Source organism: Sphaerodactylus townsendi, linkage group LG11 (genome assembly GCF_021028975.2).
Source record: "Sphaerodactylus townsendi isolate TG3544 linkage group LG11, MPM_Stown_v2.3, whole genome shotgun sequence".
In the NCBI taxonomy this organism is placed as follows: Eukaryota; Metazoa; Chordata; class Lepidosauria; order Squamata; family Sphaerodactylidae; genus Sphaerodactylus; species Sphaerodactylus townsendi.
This window is the reverse complement of record NC_059435.1, coordinates 31086094-31111346: the sequence shown is the minus strand read 5'-3', so window position 1 is coordinate 31111346 and position 25253 is coordinate 31086094. Positions and strand designations below refer to the sequence as shown.

At 40.4% G+C, this 25253-nt stretch overlaps 1 protein-coding gene across 1 annotated transcript in view; it reads right to left on the bottom strand.

The window, feature by feature from the left end:
• Positions 1-25253, bottom strand: part of TOPAZ1 (testis and ovary specific TOPAZ 1) — a 55642-nt gene that overhangs the window by 21799 nt on the left and 8590 nt on the right. Inside the window, exons 4-13 of the mRNA XM_048510476.1 lie at positions 23834-23952; positions 22491-22552; positions 18745-18860; positions 12755-12840; positions 10461-10577; positions 7962-8025; positions 5253-5404; positions 4127-4219; positions 2391-2497; positions 669-735 (exon numbers count right to left, since the gene is read on the bottom strand). Of these exons, the coding sequence (XP_048366433.1) occupies positions 669-735; positions 2391-2497; positions 4127-4219; positions 5253-5404; positions 7962-8025; positions 10461-10577; positions 12755-12840; positions 18745-18860; positions 22491-22552; positions 23834-23952 (983 nt within the window). The remainder of the gene's footprint in view (positions 1-668; positions 736-2390; positions 2498-4126; positions 4220-5252; positions 5405-7961; positions 8026-10460; positions 10578-12754; positions 12841-18744; positions 18861-22490; positions 22553-23833; positions 23953-25253) is intronic.

Sequence of the window (25253 nt, the reverse complement as noted above, 5' to 3'; positions counted from 1 at the left end):
AGATGGACAGCTGGCATCCATCACTCATCCTCTGTGCAAACATTCTAATCACATAAAGAATAAACTATGATTATCACAACAAAGGCTGTATAATCTGTAATTATGGTAAACGATGTCCAGAAGTCAGGTGAACTGATGCTGCTGGCTAAAACTGAACCAACAAACTTTTCATGCTAGCACAAAGATGAAACTGATGGACAAACTGGTTTTTATAGCATGTTTACATGACTCCTGTCATGTAATCTTACTTGAGAGCTAGGAAGGGACCATACCCTTAACAAAGGGTCAAACTAGACATAACTGTATCTTCAGGTCTCATCTGAGGACATAGATATCATTTTAAAGCCTCTAATACTGGCTATTTAAATTTTTTAAGGCACTTTGGTTTCCCCTTCAGGGGGGCAATTTTAAAATGGCAGTGGCATCCCTGAATTGGACATGGAGACACCATAACATCTAGTTTGGCCTTGAGTCAGGAAGAGAGTCAGGGGACATCTTATTACCAACTTTTAGTTCTGATTTTCACAAAATGAATTTGTGAAGGGGGAAGCATTTGCTCCCCAAGGTATCTTAGTCAATTATTTGACACCCCAATGTATTATATACAAATAGATTCTACTTCCATATAATTTGGCTAGAGTCTCAATATTTTCCAAGAAGTATATTACCTGAAACTCTGCTATTGCTGAACGAAAGTCGCAAACGCTGTTCGTGGGGAAATGTCTTGCCTGAAATCTTAGGAACAAATCTTGTATTATCTGTTGAGAATTCTTTCATTTACATTCAACATAAATGAGAACATGGCATACAAAACTTTTTCATAATAAAGCAAGCAATTTCATATGAAATCTTCACTGCAAGCATTTTGTTGGCCTTTTTCCAAACATCTGCCAACAGATGGTAACTTGGTTTCCTATGTGTTCCTCTTCTTCCCCATTCAGTCTATTTTATCTGCTGGGAAGACTATTCCTAGGGTCAGGGGATGTGCATGAACAACCACGTGGATTGGGAGTCGCAGCAAGGAGGACTTGAAATTGGCCCCTCCGTTTTCTTCTGCCAGAGGATCTGCACTGGTTGAAGAGAGAGTCTTCCCCGCTTCGAACTGCAACCCCACAACCTGCACAGAAGTTCATCCGTGTGGGTCCTGTGATTCCACAAATAATCTTCCCCTAGGTCAGAAGGGACTATGAAGGGGGAAAAAATCACTGTGCAGCTGACAGTTCACTGAGTAGAAGTCCTTGTCAATTTTAAATTCCTGCTTCAAACTTAATGTATAGTTAGCAAATACTTACACATGGGCAGATGTTTCAAATATATAGCAATCTCCTGCTCTTTTAGTGTGACAGACTTCCACAATACTAACAATTACATTGTATACAGGAATCCCGAAGTATGCTGCCCAAATCAGAAATAGCACATGCTGGCCTACCACAAGGAAAAGCACATACCCAAGGGCATACTGCCTGAAATTCCAATGGGAATACTTCTTGCCTTTACAGTAACACAAGTGGTTAACTACAGCACAGTGATCATAAACACTTTTAAAAGTGTATTTCCAAATATAATTTGATTAAATTTCAAAGAGATGCTGAAACATCACTGCATAGTGGTGCATAGAGTTACCCTGATGAGCAGTTTTGAAAGACACAGGATGAAAAGTCTAATTACATTTTGTGTGTGGAGACAAGAAGGTGCCTGTTTTCCCAGATACCTGCCCAGTCTGATTCCTGCACATCTATTTTCCTTTAGGTGTTCCATAGGCAACTGCAGGAAATTCTTCCTCCAACCCCTAGTTTTCACTTCCCACAGCTCCAAAAATAAATTGGATTTTCAATTAGATGAGGACTTTTTTCTTTGAAATCACTCACTTTATCACACATTATGCTTCCATTTAAAAACACTATCACATATTTTATTTATTTTTGAAACTAGCACTCCAAATAAACCTCACATGAATCTTCAGGGTATCTTACATCTTCAAGTTGCATCATATCATCAATAAAATCATATTACTAACACAGTAAAGCACCATATTTCTCAGATGCAAAATAATTTATAACAATTATAAAATGACATTTCCTGAAGTTTTTGGTGACATTATAAGGAGACACTGGAAAAGATAATAATGGTAGATAAAGTTGAAAAAAGCCGGAAATGAAATGTGTTAATTCAATAAAGTCATGGCCCTCAATTTCCAAGACCTGAGAAAGGCTGTTAATGATAGGATGTTTCACAGACCATTCACCTTAAGTCAAAAGTGACATGTCAGCATTTAATGTAAACACACAACTTTTTAGTCACCCATAGTTGGAAAAATGCATATTAAGTTACATTTTTGACTAGTCTAAATGTATTTTTTTAGATGCAATACAGCTGCAATAAGTACATACCTGGACATAAAAATATCTATTCCTTTACCAGAAACTTGCAGTTGGTTAAAGAACTTTGAGATACAGCCAAAATGCTCATATTCAAAAACCATTCCAATATCAGCAAGCTATGGTATCAAACAAAAAACCTGAATTAATATCAACGTCCCTGAAATAAAACTTACTAAAACTAGAGGTCAGTGTTAAACACATCTATGTCCTTTGCCTGGTGGCAGAATTCTATGGATAAATCTGTGCAGATTTTGGTGATTATACCAATGAAATCCCCAGCAGAATCCAGAAATTTCATAGTTTCCTCACAGCTAACACCAGTTATACCATGACTATCATAAAGACAAGCCTGAATTCATCATGAAGTGACATGAAACAGCTACTGCAGACAGTGGATTCCAATTTCTTGCTTTCCAGTATGAATACCTGCGTACTGTTGTTAAAAAGGATGGCGTGGGGTATTTTTTTGATTTTGCCTTTAGATGCAAAAGAATGTTTAAATTGGCAATGGCAGGATCGAATCTTCTCCATGGATGCCTCAGCTTGTACAAAGATCTCTTAAGAGCAGGAAATGACACCTTCTAGAACCAATGCACAGAGAGCCCTGATGGAATGTGGTCACAGCCCTGCCTCAATTGTATACTGGTATATTGGATTGGTATATTGGATAGCAGATACAATGTAAACAATACAGAAGCTACTTTACATACCCAACCCCGGTCATCCCCCAGAAGAATAGCTCTTCTTACCTTGGGAACTTGAAAATTTAACAGAGCAATTTTCCTGATCTATCAGGCCCATATTGCAAGACAGTGAAACTTCCTTTGTGATTTAAAGAACTTTCTCTTTTTCATCTGGAAACAATAACTTGTGTATGTAGGCTGGATTTTGGATTGGGGTTAGTAGTAAATGCTAGCAAACTTTTCACCTGTTAACTGTCCTTCACAAATGATTCTACGAAGTAGCCAGCATTTTTCCAAAATGTTTTTGCTAGCCCTTTCACTGCCCCACCTTTCACTTACAGTATATTCAGTCTTTATTACATGAATTGAAATGTTAATATGTGTAAAATAAGTCTCGTGCATTCAGTCCCAGAAGCCACTGCTGCTCCAGCCAGGCCAGGCCCACCATCTAGCTGTGGTGCTTATCCCAGTGCACAAGGTTAGACTTATCCAGCCCTGATCCTGGACAAGCACAACCAGCCAGATGGTGGCCTAACCTTCTCAAGGGATCTCCCCTCCTTCTAGCTTGCAACTGGAGCTGATCTCCCCTGCTACATGGGTCTTGGGCAAGAAGAAGCAATCATAATTTATAATATCTGTTCCTGCTCTGATATCAGTGATCTTATTGTATCAACTGAAAATACAATAAACTGAATGCCTGGCAATAAAGACAAGCTAGCTGGAGGTGGCCATATTGGAAGGTTATGTCTAATTCAACAGCAAAATAGGAAGGAACACTAGTATAGATGTACTCTGGAATTATTGTTTCTAACAAAATCACTGCTTCCCTAAACAGGGTTCTTAGTCATCCTTTGCTTCCTCAAAGTTAGTTTTCCCCCCAGAGGTAACCTTGCCAGTTAGTTTTCAGTAGGAGAAAAAGAAGACTCAGAAGATGCAAAAAACCAAACAAACCCACCAAGAATGTCATTTTGTGTAATTGGTAGAAACAGAGACACAGGTAGCAGAATGACTGGAGTAGAAAGTTTACAACTTTTTAGGAAAGACTCAAACAATTTGCCATACCTTAGAAGAGATGGTAATTAACTCAGGCACTACTTCTTTTAATTTCATGGAAGCCACACTTTCAAACACTTTGAGGAGAACATCTACGTCAGGCTGAACAAGAACAAGTTAAACATTAGAGCTAACTACATGAAGTATAAGCAGCTCATTAGCAGCATTTAAAATAGCATTTCAGGTCAAAAACCCATTTACAAAGATTCCAAGGGTTGAAAGTTACCCTTACCATATGGATCCTATGTCACAGTGGAATAATTTATATTTGGGAACCCCCAGCAAGTTGTGGGGAAAAAAACTCACATTTACATAAGCTATAAAGATTCTCTGGTGTATGAAAGGGGCGGCATCTACACGGAGACAGGTGTGTGCTGTTTCCCCACTATTAGCATGGATGCAGGTACAACAAGGGGGCTTGCTGCTGTTTCCAATGGAAGAGGCCATCCCTTCCCACTCCCCATTCTTCTGGCCTGTGGATGTTTAACTTTTTAAATGACTACTGCACAGTGTTATAACAGTCCATGCACCACATTCTCTAATTTCCTAGCTCTCATTTTAAAAGGTCTCTAACCCTTTTTATTGCAGAGACATGCCTTTCCCTTTATATATCCACAACAAAAGGGATTTTAAAATTTTATTCCCTTTCACAGAAATCAGGGAACAGTTTTAAATTAAAGATGCACCCTTCAACCTTGATTAGTTTGGAGCTGCATCCACGCATACACAATCAAGAAGAAGAAAGAGTTGGCTTACATATCCTGCTTTTCTCTATCATAAGCAATCTCAAAGCGGCTTAAAATTGCCTTCCTTTCCCCTCCCCATGAAGGACACCTTGTGAGGTAGGTGAGGCTGAGAGAATTCTGGGAGAATTCACTAGCCCAAGGTCACCAAGCAGGCTGCATGGGGAATAGAGAAACAAACCTGGTTCTCCAGTTTAGAGTGTGCCACTTAACCACTACACCATAGTGGTTCTCAAGTTCTGTAGATTTTAAAGGTTGCCTGAACAACTTCTACAAAAATCGCTCAGATCTGAATACCAAAGTAAGTAGAAGCATTTATTATGGTAGCCAAGACATTATAAAATCCATTCACTGTCAGAAGGACTTTTAAAGTGTTTCAGAAGGTCTCTTACCAGCACTTTAATCAATATGCAAGTGTGGAGTATATTAAATAATTCTTTCAACAAACAGTACTGGAGCAAAGATCTCAGCAAGTCATTTAGCGTTTGAGAGTCCAACTGCATCCCATGAGTAATATCTCTGTAGTATTCTGTAAATATGTGGACTAAAAAGCAATTTTAAGTATGAGAGGAATTTTAATGTTCACAGCTATACCCCCTCCCCCACCCCCAGGCAAGTCCTAGTTATTTCCTGTAAGCAAGCATTATTTCAGTTTTCACTGAAAGAAAACAGCCATGTCAGGTTCAAAATTTGTTTTAAAAACAACAGCAACTTTTCCAGTAAATTCCTGATCTTAAAAAACTTACAATCCTAATGGAATACTCTAGCCCACCCCCAAGCAGAGTACCTCAGCATCTCATGCCAATGTAATATTTATTGGTTCATACCATCAGCTAAATTTGGAAAATGGTATTAATTACTAAGCCAAAATGTTCATCAGACCTGCCTTAATATGTACCAATTCTTTCAAGAGTTTCCTACCCAATTCTATTTAAGGAATAAAATATCGTGTGTGGTATTAGGAAAATGCCATTTCACTATCAATAAAAGCTTTGGTTTGAAGAACATTTGGATTTTCCACAACAAATGATTTTTTATGCTGTTGACCCCCTTCTAATCTCATATTTTGTCCATAATAAGGCTTTAATTTTCAGTATTAAAATATTAGCCACTCACAAATGTAATTAACACTAGTTTTCTCACTTGTAGGACAGCCGCCCACAGATATTTCACTACAGATTCCCTGCCCCTCTTTGGAATATACGTGCTTGGCTCATCAAGCGCTACAAGTACCAACAAGTCTCACCTCAGCTTCATATGTACTAAGTCCCTTTGCTTGCGACCTTGGAACAGAAGTCTTCAGACAGACATTTAGAAACTAATTACAGCAGCTAAATTTCTCCTGAATTCAAAGAGTCTGTGGTCTGTATTAGCAAGACCACCTCGCCAGATATGCACACTCATCGGAGCAAAGTTTTCTGAAGGAGGTGCCTGTGAATAGGTAAGATCAACCCTCTCTGCTGTGGCTCCCACCTTGTGGAATGGCCTGACAGGAAGGCTCCTACATTTTTAGCACACTGCAGAATGTGTAAAATGGAAGTATTTGGGAGGGTCTTTTTGAAGTGAGAACAGGGTCATCATTAATGCTTGATGTTTTCGATAGCTTTCATTGCTTTCCTTGTCATATGCACTACACTCAGTTTTATAATAAGAGTATCATTTGTTGTATGTTTTGCTGGTCAGTGAAAAAGCTGCTCAAGGACTGAGGAATAAAAGCCTGTCCTGGAAGTGGTTGCACGCCCTCTGAAGGAACAGATTCATAGCCTGGCGGTATTACTGGGTCCTGACCTATAGTTTAAGACCCAGCTCTCCTCTGTGGCATGCAGTATCTAACAGCTTTGGCTGCTTCTTGAAAAGTATGAACTGGCCGCAGTGTTCCACGTTCTGATTGTGGTAGTGCAGGTGGCAACCGGAGACTGGGCTTTTTCAATAGCAGCACTTGGCTTATGGAATGGCTTTTCACTTAAGACTCACTTGGTGCTTTCAGTTTATCCAAAACACAGCAGTCTGGCTATTGTCAGGGGCAGAATATATGAATCATTTCAGACCAGTGGTGAAGGATCTACATTGGTTTCACATTTATTTCCAGGCCTGGTGCAATGTTTTTAAAGAGCAAAATGGCTTGGTGCCAGGGTCACTGAAGGACCATCTTTTCCCATATTGCCCAACCCACTAGTTAAGATCTGCCTCACAAGCCCTGTTCCCTGTTCCTGCTGCCTGCAGAAACAGTGCAGGTGACAACCACAGACAGGACTTTTTCAGCAGTGGCATTTTGTTTGTGGAATGCCCTTCCCCTTGAGGCTCACTTTGCACTTACGTTTCTTTCTTACAGGCTCCAGGCCAAAACATTTCTGTTCACCCATGCTTGTAACTAAGCGGTTGATTTTCTAATACTATTTTAGGTTGGAAACTTATTACAAATACAAATATCTTTATTGGCATATAAGGAAACTTATTTAAAGCTGTCAGAGGGTCTGTTTTCATGCCCTTTTTTAATGCTGAGCTCTCTTTTTAAAAACCAGATTTTAATTGGTGAAAGTGCTGTCAAATCACAATTGACTTATGGCAACCCTGGAGGGGTTTTAAAGTAGGAAATATTCAGAGATGGTTTGCCATTGTCATATCAACCCTGGATTACTTTAGTGGTCTCGCATCCAAATACTGACTACAGTTGACCCTGCTTAGCTTTGGAGAATGAACTAGCCTGGAATTTTAATTAATTTCCAGAATTTTAATTAATTTCAATTAATGCCTTAATATGTTGTAACCCACCTCAGGCAAGTTCCTGGAGAGTTAAAAATTACACAGTTCTATTGCTTGTGCTTAGTGAGTTAATTCCTTTAATTGTGTAAACCCATATTATTGCACTGATGGCTGAATTTATCTTCTGGCTATTGCTCTAATTGGCACAATCCATTTTGGGTGTAAAGAACGAAGGGTGACAATAAACAAACAAACAAACAAACAAATAAGCAAGCAAGCAAGCCTGAAGTTGTGATTAGTTATACAGTCTTTGATGTGGAACCACCCAAAGTCAGCAAATCACTCCTCAAGCCCAATATGTTGCTTAAATAACAGTAAATATGTGCATTGTAGCATACCTGCACGTTGTAGCAGAACTACTTCCCCAATACTTATATATTTTTTAAGTATTTCATTGCAGAGCTAGAAAATAAAAATAAAAATATTACAAGCTTCTATTCAATAGGAACATGTTCCTACAATACAAATCATTTTAAGCTCACCGATCCCAGTTTAATATAGGCTACATGCCAATCAAAGGGAACGCTGCAAAGGGAATGCTGTACACGTGACACCCCTCTCACTCATGTTTCCTGACTGTTGTGTTCATTATTATATTCAAATACTGTATATATTCGAGTATAAGCTGACCCGAATATAAAGCCGAGGCACCTAATTTTACCACAAAAAACTGGGAAACTTATTGACTCAAGTATAAGCCTTCGAACTTGACTCAGTAGCAGCTAAAAACAGAAGATTTGGGAGCAAGATGAGATAGAGTTGCTTAACAGAGTTTGCATTAGGTATGAGCAGCTTTCCAGCACTCTAGGAACACAAATGAACCACTGTTTTCCTCCAAATGTAGAATAATTCTGGGATTCATAGCCATGCCAGCCTAAACTTTGCTCCAAAGAAAGTCTTTGTCCTCAGCAACATCAGTATTTGGTAGTAAACTACTGTATGAAGAATTGTATTCATCTAGAATGCAATGCACCAATAACCCCTAGGAGAAAAATGCCCCTGTTTCTTTTAACACACACACACGACCTAGTTGTAATGCTATGCAGGCTGTCCTTACAGCTTGTTTTTACGACTCTCTGGCGAGTTAGAAAAAAAGCAGCAACATGCTTACCAGATCCCCACAGCAGCCCCAGCTCCGGCCACCATCTTGGAATTACCGTATATTTATTAGTTCCTCCTCCTCCTCTTACAACATGCCCCTCCTCCTCTTACAACATGCCCCTGCAAATTCTGAGCCCTTTGGGGGAGGGCGGTATAAAAGTGGAACTAATAAATAAAATAAATAAAATAAATATACTCAAGTATAAACCGAGGGGGGCTTTTTCAGCATTTAAAATGTGCTGAAAAAGTCAGCTTATACTCGAGTATATGCGGTAAGTTGTGAACTGAAAAGTAACTTGCAGGGGATGAGGATCCCTAACTGGGGCCTTGCTCACTCACTTGCCTGAATCCTGTTCTCATGCTCTGTCTGACCCACTGCCCCTTGTTGCAGATTTGCCCACCTACCTCAGCAATAGCAGGGGGGGTGCTCCCAAGTCTCCCAGTCATCCTCCCTCCCACCACATACAACACTGCCTTGCAGCAGAGAGGGGAGGGTGGTAGCTTCAGGAAAATTCTATCCTTTCCCCCTTTTAATTGATTGTCCACCCACACAGGAGGAGAAGTCACTGGTTTTCTTGCCTCCCCCCCGCCCCCCCCCCACTGTGCTGCCTGCCTCTCTCCCTCACCACCACTCAGAGTGATGGTAGTTTTCACTCTCCCTTGCCCACCCACAGGGTCTTCATCTCCCCTGCACCTCCTCCTCTTACAACATGCCCCTGCAAATTATGGTGGGCTGACAGAAGCATGGGGGGAATTGCGCCCTCCCTCCTTTTTAATGTTTTCAGATTTTTCTGCAAATCTGGCTGGCTCCTTAAGTTTGTCAAATTATTTGCTTCTTCTGTCATGAACTGTGGATTTATATATCCACTGGTGGAGCTGTGGTGAAAATTAGAGCTATATTGGATACTCCCCCAGAGGTACTTAGATTAGCATGTGTAAAGAATAAAGAGTTTCTACAAATGTGCAGCTGAAATGCTTCCCATGATCACAATCTTCTGATGTAGATCACACTGAGAGACCATGATTTGTTTTTCTAATGACAACTTCAGTAAAGTTGGCAACTTACCACTCCTACATCCAAGCTTAGAACTTTATTCATTGTCCTCACTCACCCCCTATTAAAGCTGCTCACTTCTTCTGGAAATGCATGCATTAAACAAAGCTCAATTCAGGGATCACGCCAAACCAGTTAAGGAAAGTTAAATATGGTTTGATACAATATCTGATTTGACAAACCATAGCTACAGCTGAAGGCCGCTGCACCTAGACTCTGGAGTGCTGGCTAGTTGGAGTAAGCACTGTAAATTGTGGTTTGCATGTCACATGGACTAGATGCAATTACAAGTATAGTTTCTTATTATGTGAACAAGCCAAGGGCATCCTAAGTCTCATGTACTGCCTCTCTCCTTCCTATCCACTCCTTTTGCATGTGGTTCAGAAAAGTAAATACTTCCATGGGGTAATTACAGCTTATCATTGTTCCGACAAACTATGGTTTGCTCTCTTCCTTTAGAATCCTGGCTTTGAAGGAGAGAACAAGCCACATTTTGTATGCTGAACAGGAATTCCTCAGATTAATTCACTGAATGCTACAAAGTTAATGAACTTTGGACCCTGGCCTCTCACCATGTGCCTTTTAATTAGTACTCTGTCTTAGTACTCTCTCAATGGAATAAAGTATTTTATATGAACAACAAACATGTGAGCTTTCCCCTTCTCTCAAAGGATGCTTTTACCTTTCCGCTCCCAGCTTCTGGAACATGTGCAAACCTGCACTTTAATCTATTACAGCCATTCAATGTACCGAAATGTGACCTGCAATACCCATGAGGTAGAATCAGCCCGAAACAAATCTGCAACGCAACAAATCAGAAGAATTTATTCAGATTTTCCTCAGAGTTTTTATTTGAAAAACTATACTTTTTCTTAATGTTTCAGGTATCTCTAGTATGTATGGACCCACAGTGTAGTAGAGTGGCGGACTAGAATCTGATTGATCCATGGGTGACCTTGGGCCAGGTTTCTCAGCCTAGCTCATAGTTCTGATGGGAATATAAATAAAGTAAGAGCCAGGCAGGCCCATCTGAACCCTCTGGAGTTGAGGACACAATGACTTAGATCCCATGATAAGATCTTCACTGATGCAAGCTGTTTGGCATGTGATTTTTTCACCTCCCCCCTCCTGCTGCAGGTCAAAAAATGACCACTGAAATGCTGCTCCAGGGGGACCGGAGAGCTGGAGGTCTGCAGAAAAGGGGGAATCTGAAAATCACCTCATTCTCAGAAAGCCTCCTGTGAATTGAAGCCACTGCTTTGCATGACTATCACCTTAAGGGAACTAGTATCTATACCTAAAAGCTAGAATTGAACTTTTAATCACTGGCATTTTTGTTCCTTTCCTTAGCAATATTCTGTTACTATTTAGTGGTCATAATCTGAACTGCCACAACAAATCTACTTCTCCCTCAACAAAAGATACTATTGTTGGCAGAACAATTAACACAGCAAAGGTGCTTAACCTGATTAAAATGTAGATAAAGGTTTATTCAGGAATTAACAGACTTTTACACAGAACAGAATAAAAGGAAATTGAAAACCATATCTATGCAATGATTGCAATTATGTTTTGAGACAATATATATATTTATATTAAGCAATGAACTGAAAATTATGACAACCTTTATGAACAGTAACTGGCAATATAATAATGGTCGCTAAATAATGCTTATCATAATACACCCTATATGCTACTTAATAAACTTAATATTAATGTTAAACAATTATAACATTATATAAACAATTATAACAATTATGTTAAACAATTATAAAGAAATAGAATAGATAAAAAAGAAATTTACAGTGGTGATTGTTATTTCTAAAAATACTTTAACTATTGACTTGAGTTCTTTTATTATGATCCTCAATCCATGATACATTTAAATATTTCCCCCCTTTTAACATATTTTGATGCAATATATCAAGAATGTTAATAATTCACATATATCCTCTATTTCTCATTTTTTAGAAATAATATGTTTTCAATTTATCTTGAAATTCTTTAATTGGTCATTGTTCACATAGCTAATTTTGTCATCACTGGAAATTCAGTTATTTTCCCAATCTCCCCAGAAGGGGCTCTCTTCTGCTTTCCATTTTTTTGGTGTGAATATTAGTGTAGCCTCTGTTACTATGTCTAAACAGCCCTTCCCAACTTTTTGGAATGTTTTTGGCAAAGTCCTCTACAGCACACTCTCAGCTTCCATAGTAAACTTAAATTTTAACATTTTATGAATTTCATAATGTATTTCTTCCCATTTTTTTCTTTTTGCATATCCACCACATATGATAAAAGATATTGTCCACTTCTTTGAACTTCCAGCATTTTCCTTTATACTTCTTATCCATATCCTCAATGTTATCTGAAGTAATACACCAACAATAAAAGATCTTATACCAATTTTTTCTTAATGTTTGACTGGCTGTGAATTTCATATCCTTTGTCTATAAGATTTCCCACTTTTGAAGAGAGTTTTATTGAAGAAAAGCAGTCAGCAGCCTGCATTTAGTTGCAAACACCAAATTCTGAGTTTCTTTGATAAAATAAATCCACACTTTCTAGGTAGAAGAAATCTGGTCTGGAACAGTTTCAGTCTTCTTCAAAACTCCTCAGCCAAGATGGCATTCCATCGTCCAGTAACTCAACTCAAGAGGAGATAGATGAATCCTCTAATTTACCGTCTCGAGGAGTCACCTTCTAGAGCTCAGTGGGTAAGATCAAGTCTTTATAACTACAATGTTGGAATGTACATACAAAGGATGGATAGGTACATTCATACTTTTGCAGCCAATCAATGGAATTTTTTTAAAAATTGCGCTGTGTACTAGAACAGCAGCTCCTATGTAGTATCAATTGCTTTTTAAAGTATAATTTTAATTCTTCCAACACAAAATTACAGAAAAGGAAAAAGATTTTAAAAAGGAAAAATAAGTAGATACAGACAATAATAACATTGCATGGATCATTACTTACTGCTGCATTATTTTCTACTTTCAGAGATCCACAACAGTTGGGATATGTTGAAGGCATAAGAGAACCTCTCCAGGAAAATCTGAAATCTAAGACAAATACCTTGCTGAATAAATAGCTAAATGGTACAATTACACTTTTCCAAATTTATTATTTTGTTTCAAGAGCTATTCCCTGATTTTCTCTGCTTTTTTACAGAGTTGATATAGCAATTTGTTTTCATTTCTGTCTAACTGACATTTTAAACTCTTCAATCACCATAAGCAATAAAAAAGAAAAAGTGATGTCATTATCAATATTCCAAAGAATGCATCCAATACTACACTAGGTAGCAAAATGTACTTTTCTCGAAGTAATGGTGGGTAAGGATAATTTAATACAGCTAAATCTCCTACAATGGTGTCATACATGTGCAGAACGGTGTGTACACTTTACACATACACAATCATTTCATCATAACTTATTTTGTCACGCTGGTATGCTCCATGCAGGGTATATGTTTTATTTTTTACACAAAAATAATACGCATATTGAAAAAAGTAGTTAGCAGAAAGACAAAACACAAAACAAATGTACACAAAACAAATATACACAACATCGAAAAGGAGAATAGCTACAAAAATATGTTCAAGGAAAAGGGTTTTGCGGGTGTCAATTGAACCAACAGTGCCCTTTGCAGCATAGTGTATGCTTGCTATTTGACAGCCACACACTTTCACATACCCCTCTGAACCAAGGTGCAATATTTCTATGTTAATCAGATGAACACCCAAGTGTGAAGAAAGTCTACACTAACGATGGAGTTCTGCAATTTCAGAAATCTTAGAAATAAGACAAGGTGGGTTTGTGAGAGGCGTGATGACCTCGTGGTGACTTGCCTGCCTAGTGCAAAGGATGTAACGCTTCGTCTAGATAGGCTGATAGACAGTGCTGGGGTGGAATCAGCAGTTGTGGTCCACATTGGCACCAACGACATTGGGAAATGTAGCCAGGAGGTTCTGGAGGCTAAATTTAGGCTGCTAGGTAATAGGTTGAATTCCAGGACCCCCAAGGTGGCATTCTCAAAAATACTACCTGTTCCATGCACAGGGCAAGCTAGGCAAGCAGAGATACAGAGTCTAAATGAGTGGATGAGAAGGTGATGTAAGGCAGAGGGTTTCAGATTTGCCAGGAACTGGGAAACCTTTTGGGACAAGGCAGGTCTGTACAAAAGAGGAATCAGGCTGCTGGCGCTCAACATTAAAAAGGTGGCAGAACAGCTTTTAAACTGATCCCTGGGGGAAAGCTGACAGGAGCTGAGGTGACTTCAGTTTGGAATACAGTATCTATGGGGATGCAGACAGAGAGGGAGGTTTTTTTAAATCAACCACATACAAGCGTGGAACATAGTAATGTTCATGTGATAAGTGATAGTGTCTACAAAGGGCTAGAGGGCAAAGCACATAAATCCCAGGTTAAGGACACAGACAGGGTATATAGGTGTCTCTATGCTAATAGTAGAAGCATTCGACCTAGAATGGGGGAGCTGGAGTACAGAGTTTTGAAGGAGGGCATTGATATAGTGGGCATCACAGAGACATGGTGGAATGAGGAGAACCAGTGGGATGCTGTTATCCCAGGTTACAAGCTCTACAGGAAGGATAGGACAGGGCATATTGGGGGTAGTGTTTTGCTCCTTCGTCATCTAACAGGCCTACCTGCATAGTGTCACATAAAATAGACAATGCAAGGGTAGCTGATTCCCCTACAGAAGCACTGTGGATATCAATACCAGGTGTGAAGGATAGTCTAATATTAGGAATATATTATCGACCCCTTGACCAAAGCGTACAAGAGGATTCTGAGATGGAAAAAGAAATCAGAGAAAGCAAAAACGTAGTGGTAATGGGTGATTTCTACTATCCCCACATAAACTGGAAAAATGCATGTTCAGGTCAAAGTAAGGAGAGAGCATTCTTGGATATGCTAAATGACTGTGGCTTAGAGCAGATGGTTGTGGAACCAATCAGGGGAGAGGTGATCCTAGATCTAATTCTATGTGGGACCCAGGAACTGGTACAGGAAGTCAGTGTTGTTGAGCCGATAAGGAACAGCGACCACAACGCTGTCAGATTCAGTATCTCTGCATTGGAGCAAGTAACAAATACTAATGTAGTTACATTCGCCTTCAGAAGGGGAAATTTCTCAAAGATGAGGGGGATAGTGCACAGGAAGAGGAAAATCAAGAGAGTCAAAACTGTCCAAAATGCTTGGAGGTTATTTAAAAACACAGTAATCAAAGCTCAGCTGGAATGTGTTCCGCAGGTTCGGAAAAGGCAGCACCCAGTCCAAAAGAAAGTCACCATGGTTAGCAAGGGAGGTTGAGGAAATTATTAGAAAAAAGATGTCTTTTAGAAAATGGAAGTCCAGCTCGACTGATGAAGAATATGAGAAGGAACACAAATGGTGGCAAAAGAGAAGCAAGTTAGCTGTAAGGGAGGCAAAAAAGTGTTATGAGGAACGCATGGCTGTGAACATCAAGACCAGCAACAAACAGTTCTTCAAGTACATCAAAAGCAGGAAGCCAGCTAGGGAAGCGGTAGGCCTGTTAGATGACGAAGGAGCAAAAGATGTGCTAAAGGATGACAGGGATATTGCAGAGAAGCTGAATGAATTATTTGCATCTTCTTCCCCCAAGAGGAGGTGAGGAAAATTCCTGTACCTGAACCAATCTTCCTAGGAGGAGAATCTGAGGAACTAGCGAAGATAGTGGTAGACAAGGAAGAAGTTCTGGCAGCCATTGATAAACTAAATGCTACCAAATACCCTGGCCCGGATTGCATTCACCCAAGAATTCAAGCATGAAATTGCTGATCTCACTTTAATATGCAACTTATCCCTGAAATCATCCTCCATCCCTGAAGACTGGAAGATGGCCAATGTCACACCAATCTTTAAGAAAGGATCTAGGGAGGACTCAAGAAATTACAGGTCAGTCAGTTTGACATCTGTTCCTGGTAAATTAGTAGAATCTATTGTTAAAGATAAAATTATTAAACATGTAGAAAAGCAAGACCTGCTGAGGAACAGTAAGTTTGTAAGGCAGAGGCAAGTCCTGCCTTACAAACTTACTAGAGTTCTTTGAGGGTGTAAACAGGCATGTGGATAAGGGGGAACCAGTGGACATTGTCTACTTGGATTTCCAAAAAGTTTTTGACAAAGTTCCCCAGCAGAGACTATTGAGAAAACTCAGCAGTCAAAGAATAAGAGGGGAAGTCCTCCTATGGATTACAACTGGTTGAGAAACAGGAAGCAAAGGGTGGATGTAAATGGAAGTTCTCACAATGGAGAGATGTAGGGAGTGGTGTCCCCCAAGGATCCGTTTTGGGACCGGTGCTCTTTAACCTATTCATAAATGACCTGGAAGTAGGGATAGGTAGCATGGTGGCCAAGTTTGCAGATGATACCAAATTATGCAGGGTGGTGAGAACCACAAAGGATTGTGAAGAGCTCCAAGTGGATCTTTATAAATTAGGTGAGTGGGCTAAGAAATGGCAAATGCAGTTCAGTGTAGCAAAATGTAAAGTGATGCACATAGGGGCAAAAAATCCAAACTTCACATACACACTACGGGGGTCAGTGCTATCAGTCACAGACCAGGAAAGGAATTTGGGCGTCTTAGTTGATAGTTCCATGGGAATGTCAACTCAATGCATGGCAGCTGTGAAGAAGGCAAACTCTATGCTGGGGATAATTAGGAAAGGAATTGATAATAAAACTGCAAAGATTGTCATACCCTTTTATAAAGCAGTGTTGTGACTGCACTTGGAGTACAGTGTTCAGTTCTGGTCACCACATCTCAAAAAGGATATCGAAGAAATAGAAAAAGTGCAGAGAAGGGCAACGAGGATGATTGAAGGATTGGAGCACCTTCCTCTTTAGTTTGGAGAGGAGAAGTCTGAGGGGGGATATGATTGAAGTCTATACAATTATGCATGGGATAGAAAATGTTAATAGAGAGAAAATTTTCTCTCTTTCTCACAATACTAAAACCAGGGGGTATACACTGAAAATGCTTGGGGGAAGAATTAGGACTAATAAAAGGAAACATTTCTTTACGCAACTCATGATTAGTGTTTGGAATATGCTGCCACAGGAGATGATGATGGCCACTAACCTGGATAGTTTTAAAATGGGCTTGGACAGATTTATGGAGGAGAAGTCGATGTATGACTACCAATCTTGATCCTCCTTGATCTGAGATTGCAACTAGCAGACCAGGTGGTCGGGAGCATCAGCATGCCATTGCTTTCACATCATGCACGTGAGCTCCGAAAGGTATCTTGTGGGCCACTGCGAGTAACAGAGTGCTGGACTAGATGGACTCTGGTCTGATCCAGCAGGCTCTTTCTTATGTTCTTAAGGTGTCAACAATAGCTTTGGTAATTCAATCAATAGTAATCTTCTCTGACAGCCTATGACAGTGATGGCGAACCTTTTTGAGACCGAGTGCCCAAACTGCAACACAAAACCCACTTATTTATCGCAAAGTGCCAACATGGCAATTTAACCTGAATACTGAGGTTTTAGTTTAGAAAAAATGGTTGGCTCAGAGGCGTGCGTTACTCAGGAGTAAGCATGGTGGTAGTTGTTGGCTTTGCTTTGAAGCAACTATGCAACTCTTCGAACGGGTGAATCACAACCCTAGAAGGGTTTACTCAGAAGCAAGCCCCATTGCCAGTAACCGAGCTTATTCCCAGGTAAAGGATCGTGCTTTAGTTCTTTGCATGAAAATCAGTGGGGTTTAACAGTGCTTAACAGGGTTACCTATACTGCTTCCCCAAAACTAGGTATTAGGTTTAATGCTAATAATCAAGTCCAGCGGCCCAGGCCAGCCTAGATGTGTGGGAGGGAGGGTGATTCCCACCCCCACATGATGAACTCTGCGCGTGCCCACAGAGAGGGCTCTGAGTGCCACTTCTGGCACCCGTGCCATAGGTTCGCCATCACTGGCCTATGAGGATTTCAAAGTTCACTTTAGAGCAAACACTACTAACAAGAATTACCATGATCTGGAACTCAGCAAATTCAGACAAGTTGCTTAAGGTTCAATACAAAACTGTGAGAGCTTTGCTATTTATTTCAAAGAAAGCTACACCAAGTTTGGGCATGAATACCTTTCTTCAAGGTGTTGCCTGACCAGGAAACAGAACTTTCCAAAAACAGTTATTCAATAACTAGGATCCCAAAAGCTGCTTAGGTTTTCAGCCTGGAGAGTTGCCCATATTTACAAGATTTTTTTTCTTTAAAAACCTGACCCACGTTTTGTATAAGACTGTCATGAAAACTGGCTTCATCAAATACAAATGGCCCTGAACAAAACAAAATGAAACACCCTAATTCCTTTTTTGGGTACATAGTGGTCTTAGGTTTGTTGGGATATCTGACATAGACAAATGATAGTCCATCTGCAAGGTGACTCAGCGTGTAGGCAAAAAGAACGGGTGTGAGTCTGTTGGCCCTGTTCCTGCCTTGAGATGTGTTTGGTGCAAATGTGTAAAGAAATTGCCTGAGAATATGTCCTTCTCACATTCAGCAATGTTGCTTTCTGAGGTCTGCTAATCGGGGGTGGGGAAGCGAGAGCACTTATGTATGGGCACCTCCTCCACACATTTGAACTGTACAGAAGGCATGGTGATCTTATGATGGCAGGGCTAGCACACTCATGCCTCCTCTTCATCCTTGCACAGTAAGTCAAGGTACAGATGGGTCATCTGCCCAAGGCTTATGATAACTGCTAATTCTATTCTGGCCTAGGGCATCACATCCAACTATGGCTACTATAAACCATGAATCGAAGTACATGAGAGGAAGAGAAGAGAGCACATCAATCAACAGCTTATTCCTGATGGTAAAAGAGCAATGACTTCTGAACTGTTCTTTACAGGAACAACAAAATGTATCACTCGAGCAAACTAAGTATTGGGGTATTATGGAATACTACAATACAATACCATTCAACCACGGTTTTGCTGCTATGCCTTGCCATTGGGGAGCAACTGAAGTCACAGAAGGGAAGGACAACTCTGGCTTTTGATCAAGGCTTGCACGTTGATGTTCAGCATTCTCACTAAAATTCATTCATACAAAAAAAACCACATTCAAGTAATTAGTGATGCAAGAGTTTGGTCAATATTCAGAAGTCTGAAGAGCATTACATTTTTGCTAACCAATCACCTTTCCCTCAGTGAGGAGGGGTTCAGACCACTGGTCCCTCAAACCACTGTCATCTACTGACAAGTTTTAATGTTTTGGGTTGGAGCTTCTCCTAGATGTCCTTGATGAACCTGGGATGGTGAAGCTGCCATCTGACAGTTTCCTCTGACCACTTCTACAAAACATGACCAGTGGTCCAAGCATCTCTTCACTTGACTAAAGAAGTGGAATCAATAGGTGACCTTCTTGAGTCAGATATATTGAAGGCTACTGGAGTCATTTCTAGCACTACTCCTTTATGCCTGCTTTAATACAGAACAGTTACTTTAATTACAATACATAGTTACCTACTGAGCTCACCAACTGTTCTTGGCAACTCCACACTGTCTATTCAGAAAGTATGTAAAAATGATAGATTACATTGAAGCACCCTGTGTAATAGAATCTGGGTTGTGTGAAGTGGAAAGCATAAGTGCATTTGGTCGAATCCCCACTTGAAATTTGCATGCAGATCCAAACCTGTTCATTGTGAAACCGGGTCCTCTTCATTGGAATTTCTCCCTCCCCACCGCAGTAAGCACACAGCAGACACACCTGGTTGTAGAACTCTTAGCAATCCCCACTACCAGGCGAGCTCGCTTTGCCGGTCTCCCCTGATTGGCTGGTGTGCCTTGATGGGGTGGGACCTTTTCCCACTACGGAAATGTACATTGTAGGGGCATGATAAAAAAAACCAGCATGTAAAAGTTTAACATTTAACTGTTGAACTGTGCAAACAGTTAATCGTTACCTGTGTAAACCATTAACAATTCAAAGTGACACGTTTGACTGTTTAATGTTTGCATCCCCTTCTGCTGGCCGATCGCAAAAGAGAAAACGAAACCAAGGAAACGCCGCACGCGCATTGCAGCGCTGATTGGTTGCCCGAATTCCGCATCACACTCCAGGGTGGGAAATGAGTCAGGGTTTCAACCCTCATCCCTCCCCTCGGATCAGCTCTGAATCGTGTTAATGGGGTCTATGCCACTTGCAACCAGGTCCTGCCGGAATGCGGATTAACATGGAGAATGGAATCTGCCACGCAAGCAATGGGGAGGTCGTCCCACAAACCTGGTTAGTTTGTGTTCTGAAACCTGGCTAAGACAGTAGTGGGGATTTGACCTTTGAAGAGCAACAGAAGCAAACATTTTCCCCGCCTGTGCTAACCCATGTGAAAACACTTCTCCATTTGGGTCTAAGGCCAAAGATCTTTCCACAATACAAAATGTTTGAATACTGCACATGCCCAAGCATGTGAATTGTTGTCTGAGCTGAAGGTATTGTGATATCTGTTGAAATGAAGATCACGCACTGCCATCTGTTTTCCATACAATAATCCCACAGCTAGTGACATTCTGGATCAAGAGTCCCCCATGGGCAGGCGGATGCTACCGCTACTGCTCTAAGTACTTTGGCATAGTTGGACATCTGCCACGACTTATTCTCTGCAGATATCTACTTCTGATTAGTCACTGTCTCCACAGTTACTGTGGCAAGGAGGAGGAGCAACCACTAAATTGTCACCTCAAGGGAGACATGATTTACTTCATGAAAAACAAAAAATGGTGGGTGGGCGGGTGGGGGAGAATAGGTAGGAAGCTAGTCAGTGGCTGTTGTTACTCCTTCTGCATCAATCCATCTGTCCACTCTCATTTTAGCCAGAGAATGCAATATTTCCTGACAACAGCTTTTTCTTTTTCCTTTGGAGCAGTGTTCACAAGAGCCATCGAAGCAGCAAATCCTTCTTTAAATCCAAAACCCGCAAGAGGATGGAAGCCACAAACTCATCCATAAAAATAGACTCAGGAGGTTATGGAGGGAGAATGAGTGAATGGGCAGGCAAAAATTATTGTCTCCCTCTTCTTCTGCTTGCCTCCGTGCATTGGTGATATAGAACAAGAGGAGCATCAGTAACAGCCACAGCCTGGGTTAAGGGGGTAGGGCTTAGTGAAGGCAGCTTGACCAAAAGCTTACAAAATTCTGGAGATGGCACTAGCCGTTCCCTCTTACTTTAATTGTCACAGGTCCCTGTCTGCAAACAATGGGAAAAACAACAATAAAAAATCCCAATGATTCTTCAACTTTGGCAGCTACAATGATGCTACGTAGTCATGGATGCTTTCTGCAAGCCACTGTCAAAGGAGCTTGGAAGTGTGGGAATAACAGTGTCACATGGTGGTGGTATGAGGATTAGTCCCAAACTTTTTGAAGCCTGTAGGTATTTTTGGAATTCTGCTGCAGGAAGAAGTTAACTACAGAATGCAGACAGTGAAACTGTACATAACCCTAGTAGTAACCCTTAAACAGAGATTCTGCCTGGAGATGCATTTTAAAATTATCACATTGATGAAAAATATTTTCTTGCATGCACATAGTCATGCCACAAAGTTCCTTGAGCTATGGTGGCAGCGGTTGCTGAAGAAGTTTTTTTTTAAATCTGTGCAGCCAGTTGGAAACTGTGCTGGGCAAAAGCCCCACCCACTTTCTAAATACACTTGGTGGATGCTGAGAAAGATGTTGGTGGATGCCACAGTGCCCACCGGCATCATGCTGGAGGCCCCCAAGCTACACTACTGCAATGAAAGTGACTGCTGTGCTACATTTATTCTTCTGTCAAAATAGTGAGGACATTGAGTTTTCGATGAATGATTACAAGAGACTGACAAACAGCAGCATAGAGGTGGGCAGATGGGTGGACTGTCAGAGTCCTCACAAACACATCTGTTTCATAATTCTTTTTAAGAAGGAGCAGACTACTCTGGTCTGTAAGTGGTCATGGTACTGATATATAAAACCGATCAAAAATTGTAAGTTGATACAAGAAATTGATACAAATCGATACAAGAAAACTATACGGGTTGTAAAGAGTTCCTGTTCACTGACAGCCAGTGTGGTGTACCGGCTGCCAAACTAGGATCTGGGAGGCCTAAGTTCAAATCCCCACTTTGCCATGGAAGCCTGGTGGGCGATCTTGGGTCAGCTGCACACTCTCAGCCTAAATTTGCTCACAGGGTTGCTGTGAAGACAAAATGGAGGAGAAATGATCTATGCTGCTGTGGGTGTAAATGAAGTAAATATATCGACAGATTGCAACAGCACTCCCTCTGTGAAAGGTAACACATTTTTGACATTGGTCAATTACCCACTGCCATCCGTTTCCCGCCTTCACCCTGCTCTGGCACAAAAAGTAGAACCAGAAGTGCTCTTGCTTTCGCCGAGAAAAGTGAGATGCATGTGCGGGGCAAGAGGAAGAGCACTGGGACGAGAATTTCTTGCCCTGATACCCCTCCTCTCTTGGCGTGCTACAAAGAGAAAGAGTCAGCACAAGATTTTTTTGCCCCGATGCGACTCCTCTCTTGGCTCGTCGCAACGAGGAAGCACATCGGGACAAGATTTCTTGTCCCAGCACGCTTCTGCGTGCCCCAGCACCCATGGTTAATTGGTTATTCTTTGCTATTCTTTTCATGCAAATAAATCTAGCATTATTACTTGAGAGAATACATACATTTCCTTAGTTTCCTGAATATCTGCTTTTTCTTTTACAGTAGCCACTTCTGAAATTTTGTTCTATAAAACAAAAGTTACAATGCAATTAAAAATAAACTAGAATGAATTCCAAACTAGAACAACCTCACAATTTATACCAGCTCTGTTTATTGTGTAAAATATTTTAAACAAATTCACAGTAGTGTAAACTTACTCTAACATATAATAGCTTTACTAAGAGTAAACATTAAATCATGATTTTTTTCACTGCACTGCTTTCTTACACTAATGGGTTAAGAATTACTGAGTACTGTTACCACCCACAAACTGAGAGGGAAAACAGTAAGCTAGAAAAAATTAACAGCTTAATTATGGCCTAAGTATGGACTCACCCAGTCAAGAAATCCTATATGCAACAAAGGCTTGGAACACACACATAGGGCACAATATGCAATACGGGCATACTCAAGTTGACAGATGTGATGTGCCTAATTCAGGTGATCTTCCACATGGGGTTTAAGGAAAAAGGAACTGGAAACAACGTAATGTGCAAATACTCACCCAGTGGGTATCCAGAGAAATTAGTGAAACCAACCCTTTGCTTATCATTTGCTTTTGAATAGTTCGCATGGAACAGGAAAAACAGAAACAGTTTTGGAAAGCCACAAATTTAACAGAGATTGTTCAGACGATGGCATATTAACCTGATTTTTCATCTATTGAAATATGTTCAAGTCAATAAAATACAACTTTAATAACGTATTATATTATTCAATCTTCACTTATTCAGACAGGTACTCTGTATATTTACAGACAGTACAGAGAAGGTGGATGGCAGTAGTAACGAGATAAAAGGTGAAAGTGAAAAAGCCATTTTCTTGTAGATGTTGGCACATACAACTTTCAGAAGGAGTAATTTTAATGTACCATTTATTTCTAGTGCAGGATATCTTTAACACAGGATATTCTATTCTGAAGGAATGCCAACTAAAGCATGGAACTCTAATACAACCCCAAAGAAAAAGGAGGATCCTTAGCCTCCTATTTCTGGCCCCTGCATTACTAAACTGTTAAAACTGTTCAGTTAGAGAATTGGATATCTGCTTTCATTAATCTTCTAATTTCCTTACTTAATTTAATTCTGATGTACACATAAAAATTTACATTGGCAGTACAGCCCCCCCCCCCCCCCGCCCACATACACATGTGTAGCAGAAATTAAGGAACCACTCCAGACTAAATTCTGATATGGGTTTACAAATGACTTCTTAATGAAGTCCAGTGATAAAGAAACAGATTTATTGACACCTCTAAAATCTCTTCAAGTTAGTCACTCCAACAGCAACAAAAATATCTAAGTACCTTTACATCTGAGTCAGAGGTCCTGCTAAGAGCCTTCAATTCAGTCAGCTGTTCATCCTTCAAAGACAACTCTGTTGTACCTCTTGGTAAGCTTAAGGAATTGGGTATATTTTCATCAACTGGGAAAACATCAAATGTAATATGATATACAGAGGTTTTTTGTGAAGAGATTCTTATTTTTTCCCTAATGTTAAGTTATAGAAAAATTAAGAAATGAGGGAATAGCTTGAGAAGTTATCCACAGAATTAAATCTATTTAGAAAGGGCAAGCTTCTTAAGTAGCATTATAACTGAATGTGAGACTTACTGTTGGACTACTACTGTACACCTTATCGATACAAGATTTACATACGAATGAGGCAGAGCCTGTCTGCTTTCTGAAAAAGACTTTCCGAAAAAGACAGAGTCAATCCATGCTTGGTTTAGATCAGGGGTAGGGAACCTGCGGCTCTCCAGATGTTCAGGAACTACAATTCCCATCAGCCCCTACCAGCATGGCCAATTGGCCATGCTGACAGAGGCTGATGGGAATTGTAGTTCCTGAACATCTGGAGAGCCGCAGGTTCCCTACCCCTGGTTTAGATGTAATGCAAATCCACGTCTCATGGTCTTGAAGAACATCTGACCAATTCCATCCCTCTTCCTTTTGCATAAGGCAAGCAAATAATTTATTTCTGCGGCAGGCTACCATTTGTCTGGGTTCAGATGAAGGCAGAACTAGTTAACTACCTCATCACCATCAAGGGGAGAAGGGAATCATACACTGATGGAATATGCCTCCCTTTATTAGTTCATGCAGAGCCAAACCACACGCTACAGCACTGTATCAGACAGTCAAACCAAATGTTATGTAAGAAATCTGTGATCAGATCTGACATGTTCATTAACAATGAAAACATCTGTCAAAGGGGTGGATAAGAACCAGGGATACAGCACTGTGGAGAAGGCCTATTGCACTCTTGTTCCCCACCTACTTTGCTAATAGCACCTTGGAGCGGGATGATTGGTTCTGACTCCATGAAAGCTGGGATAGGAATGAGGAAGAGGTGAAAAAGGAAGTTTCAATGCAGAACTTCACTGAAGTCCACTGGCGTAAGCAAATGAAGGAATAGGTAATTATGGTATTTACATAAATTATTATAAAAACGTAAAATACAGAGTAATAGGTCCAAGAAAAGTGAATATGGATATATGGGAAAAATGGAGACGCAAATGGATGCCTGGCACTCTGGACAGTGCCCCAGTGGCAAGTGTGACTGGAAAAGAAGGTTGGAAAATTATAAGAAACTTGAAGGAAAAAGGAATACATAAAGTGTCTGATTTAGTTTGTGAGGAAGAAATTACAAAACTTGATAAAACTGGGAGGGAAAGAGAATTGGCTGGCAATAAAAGGGTTAAGGAAACTTAGAATAAAAGGAGA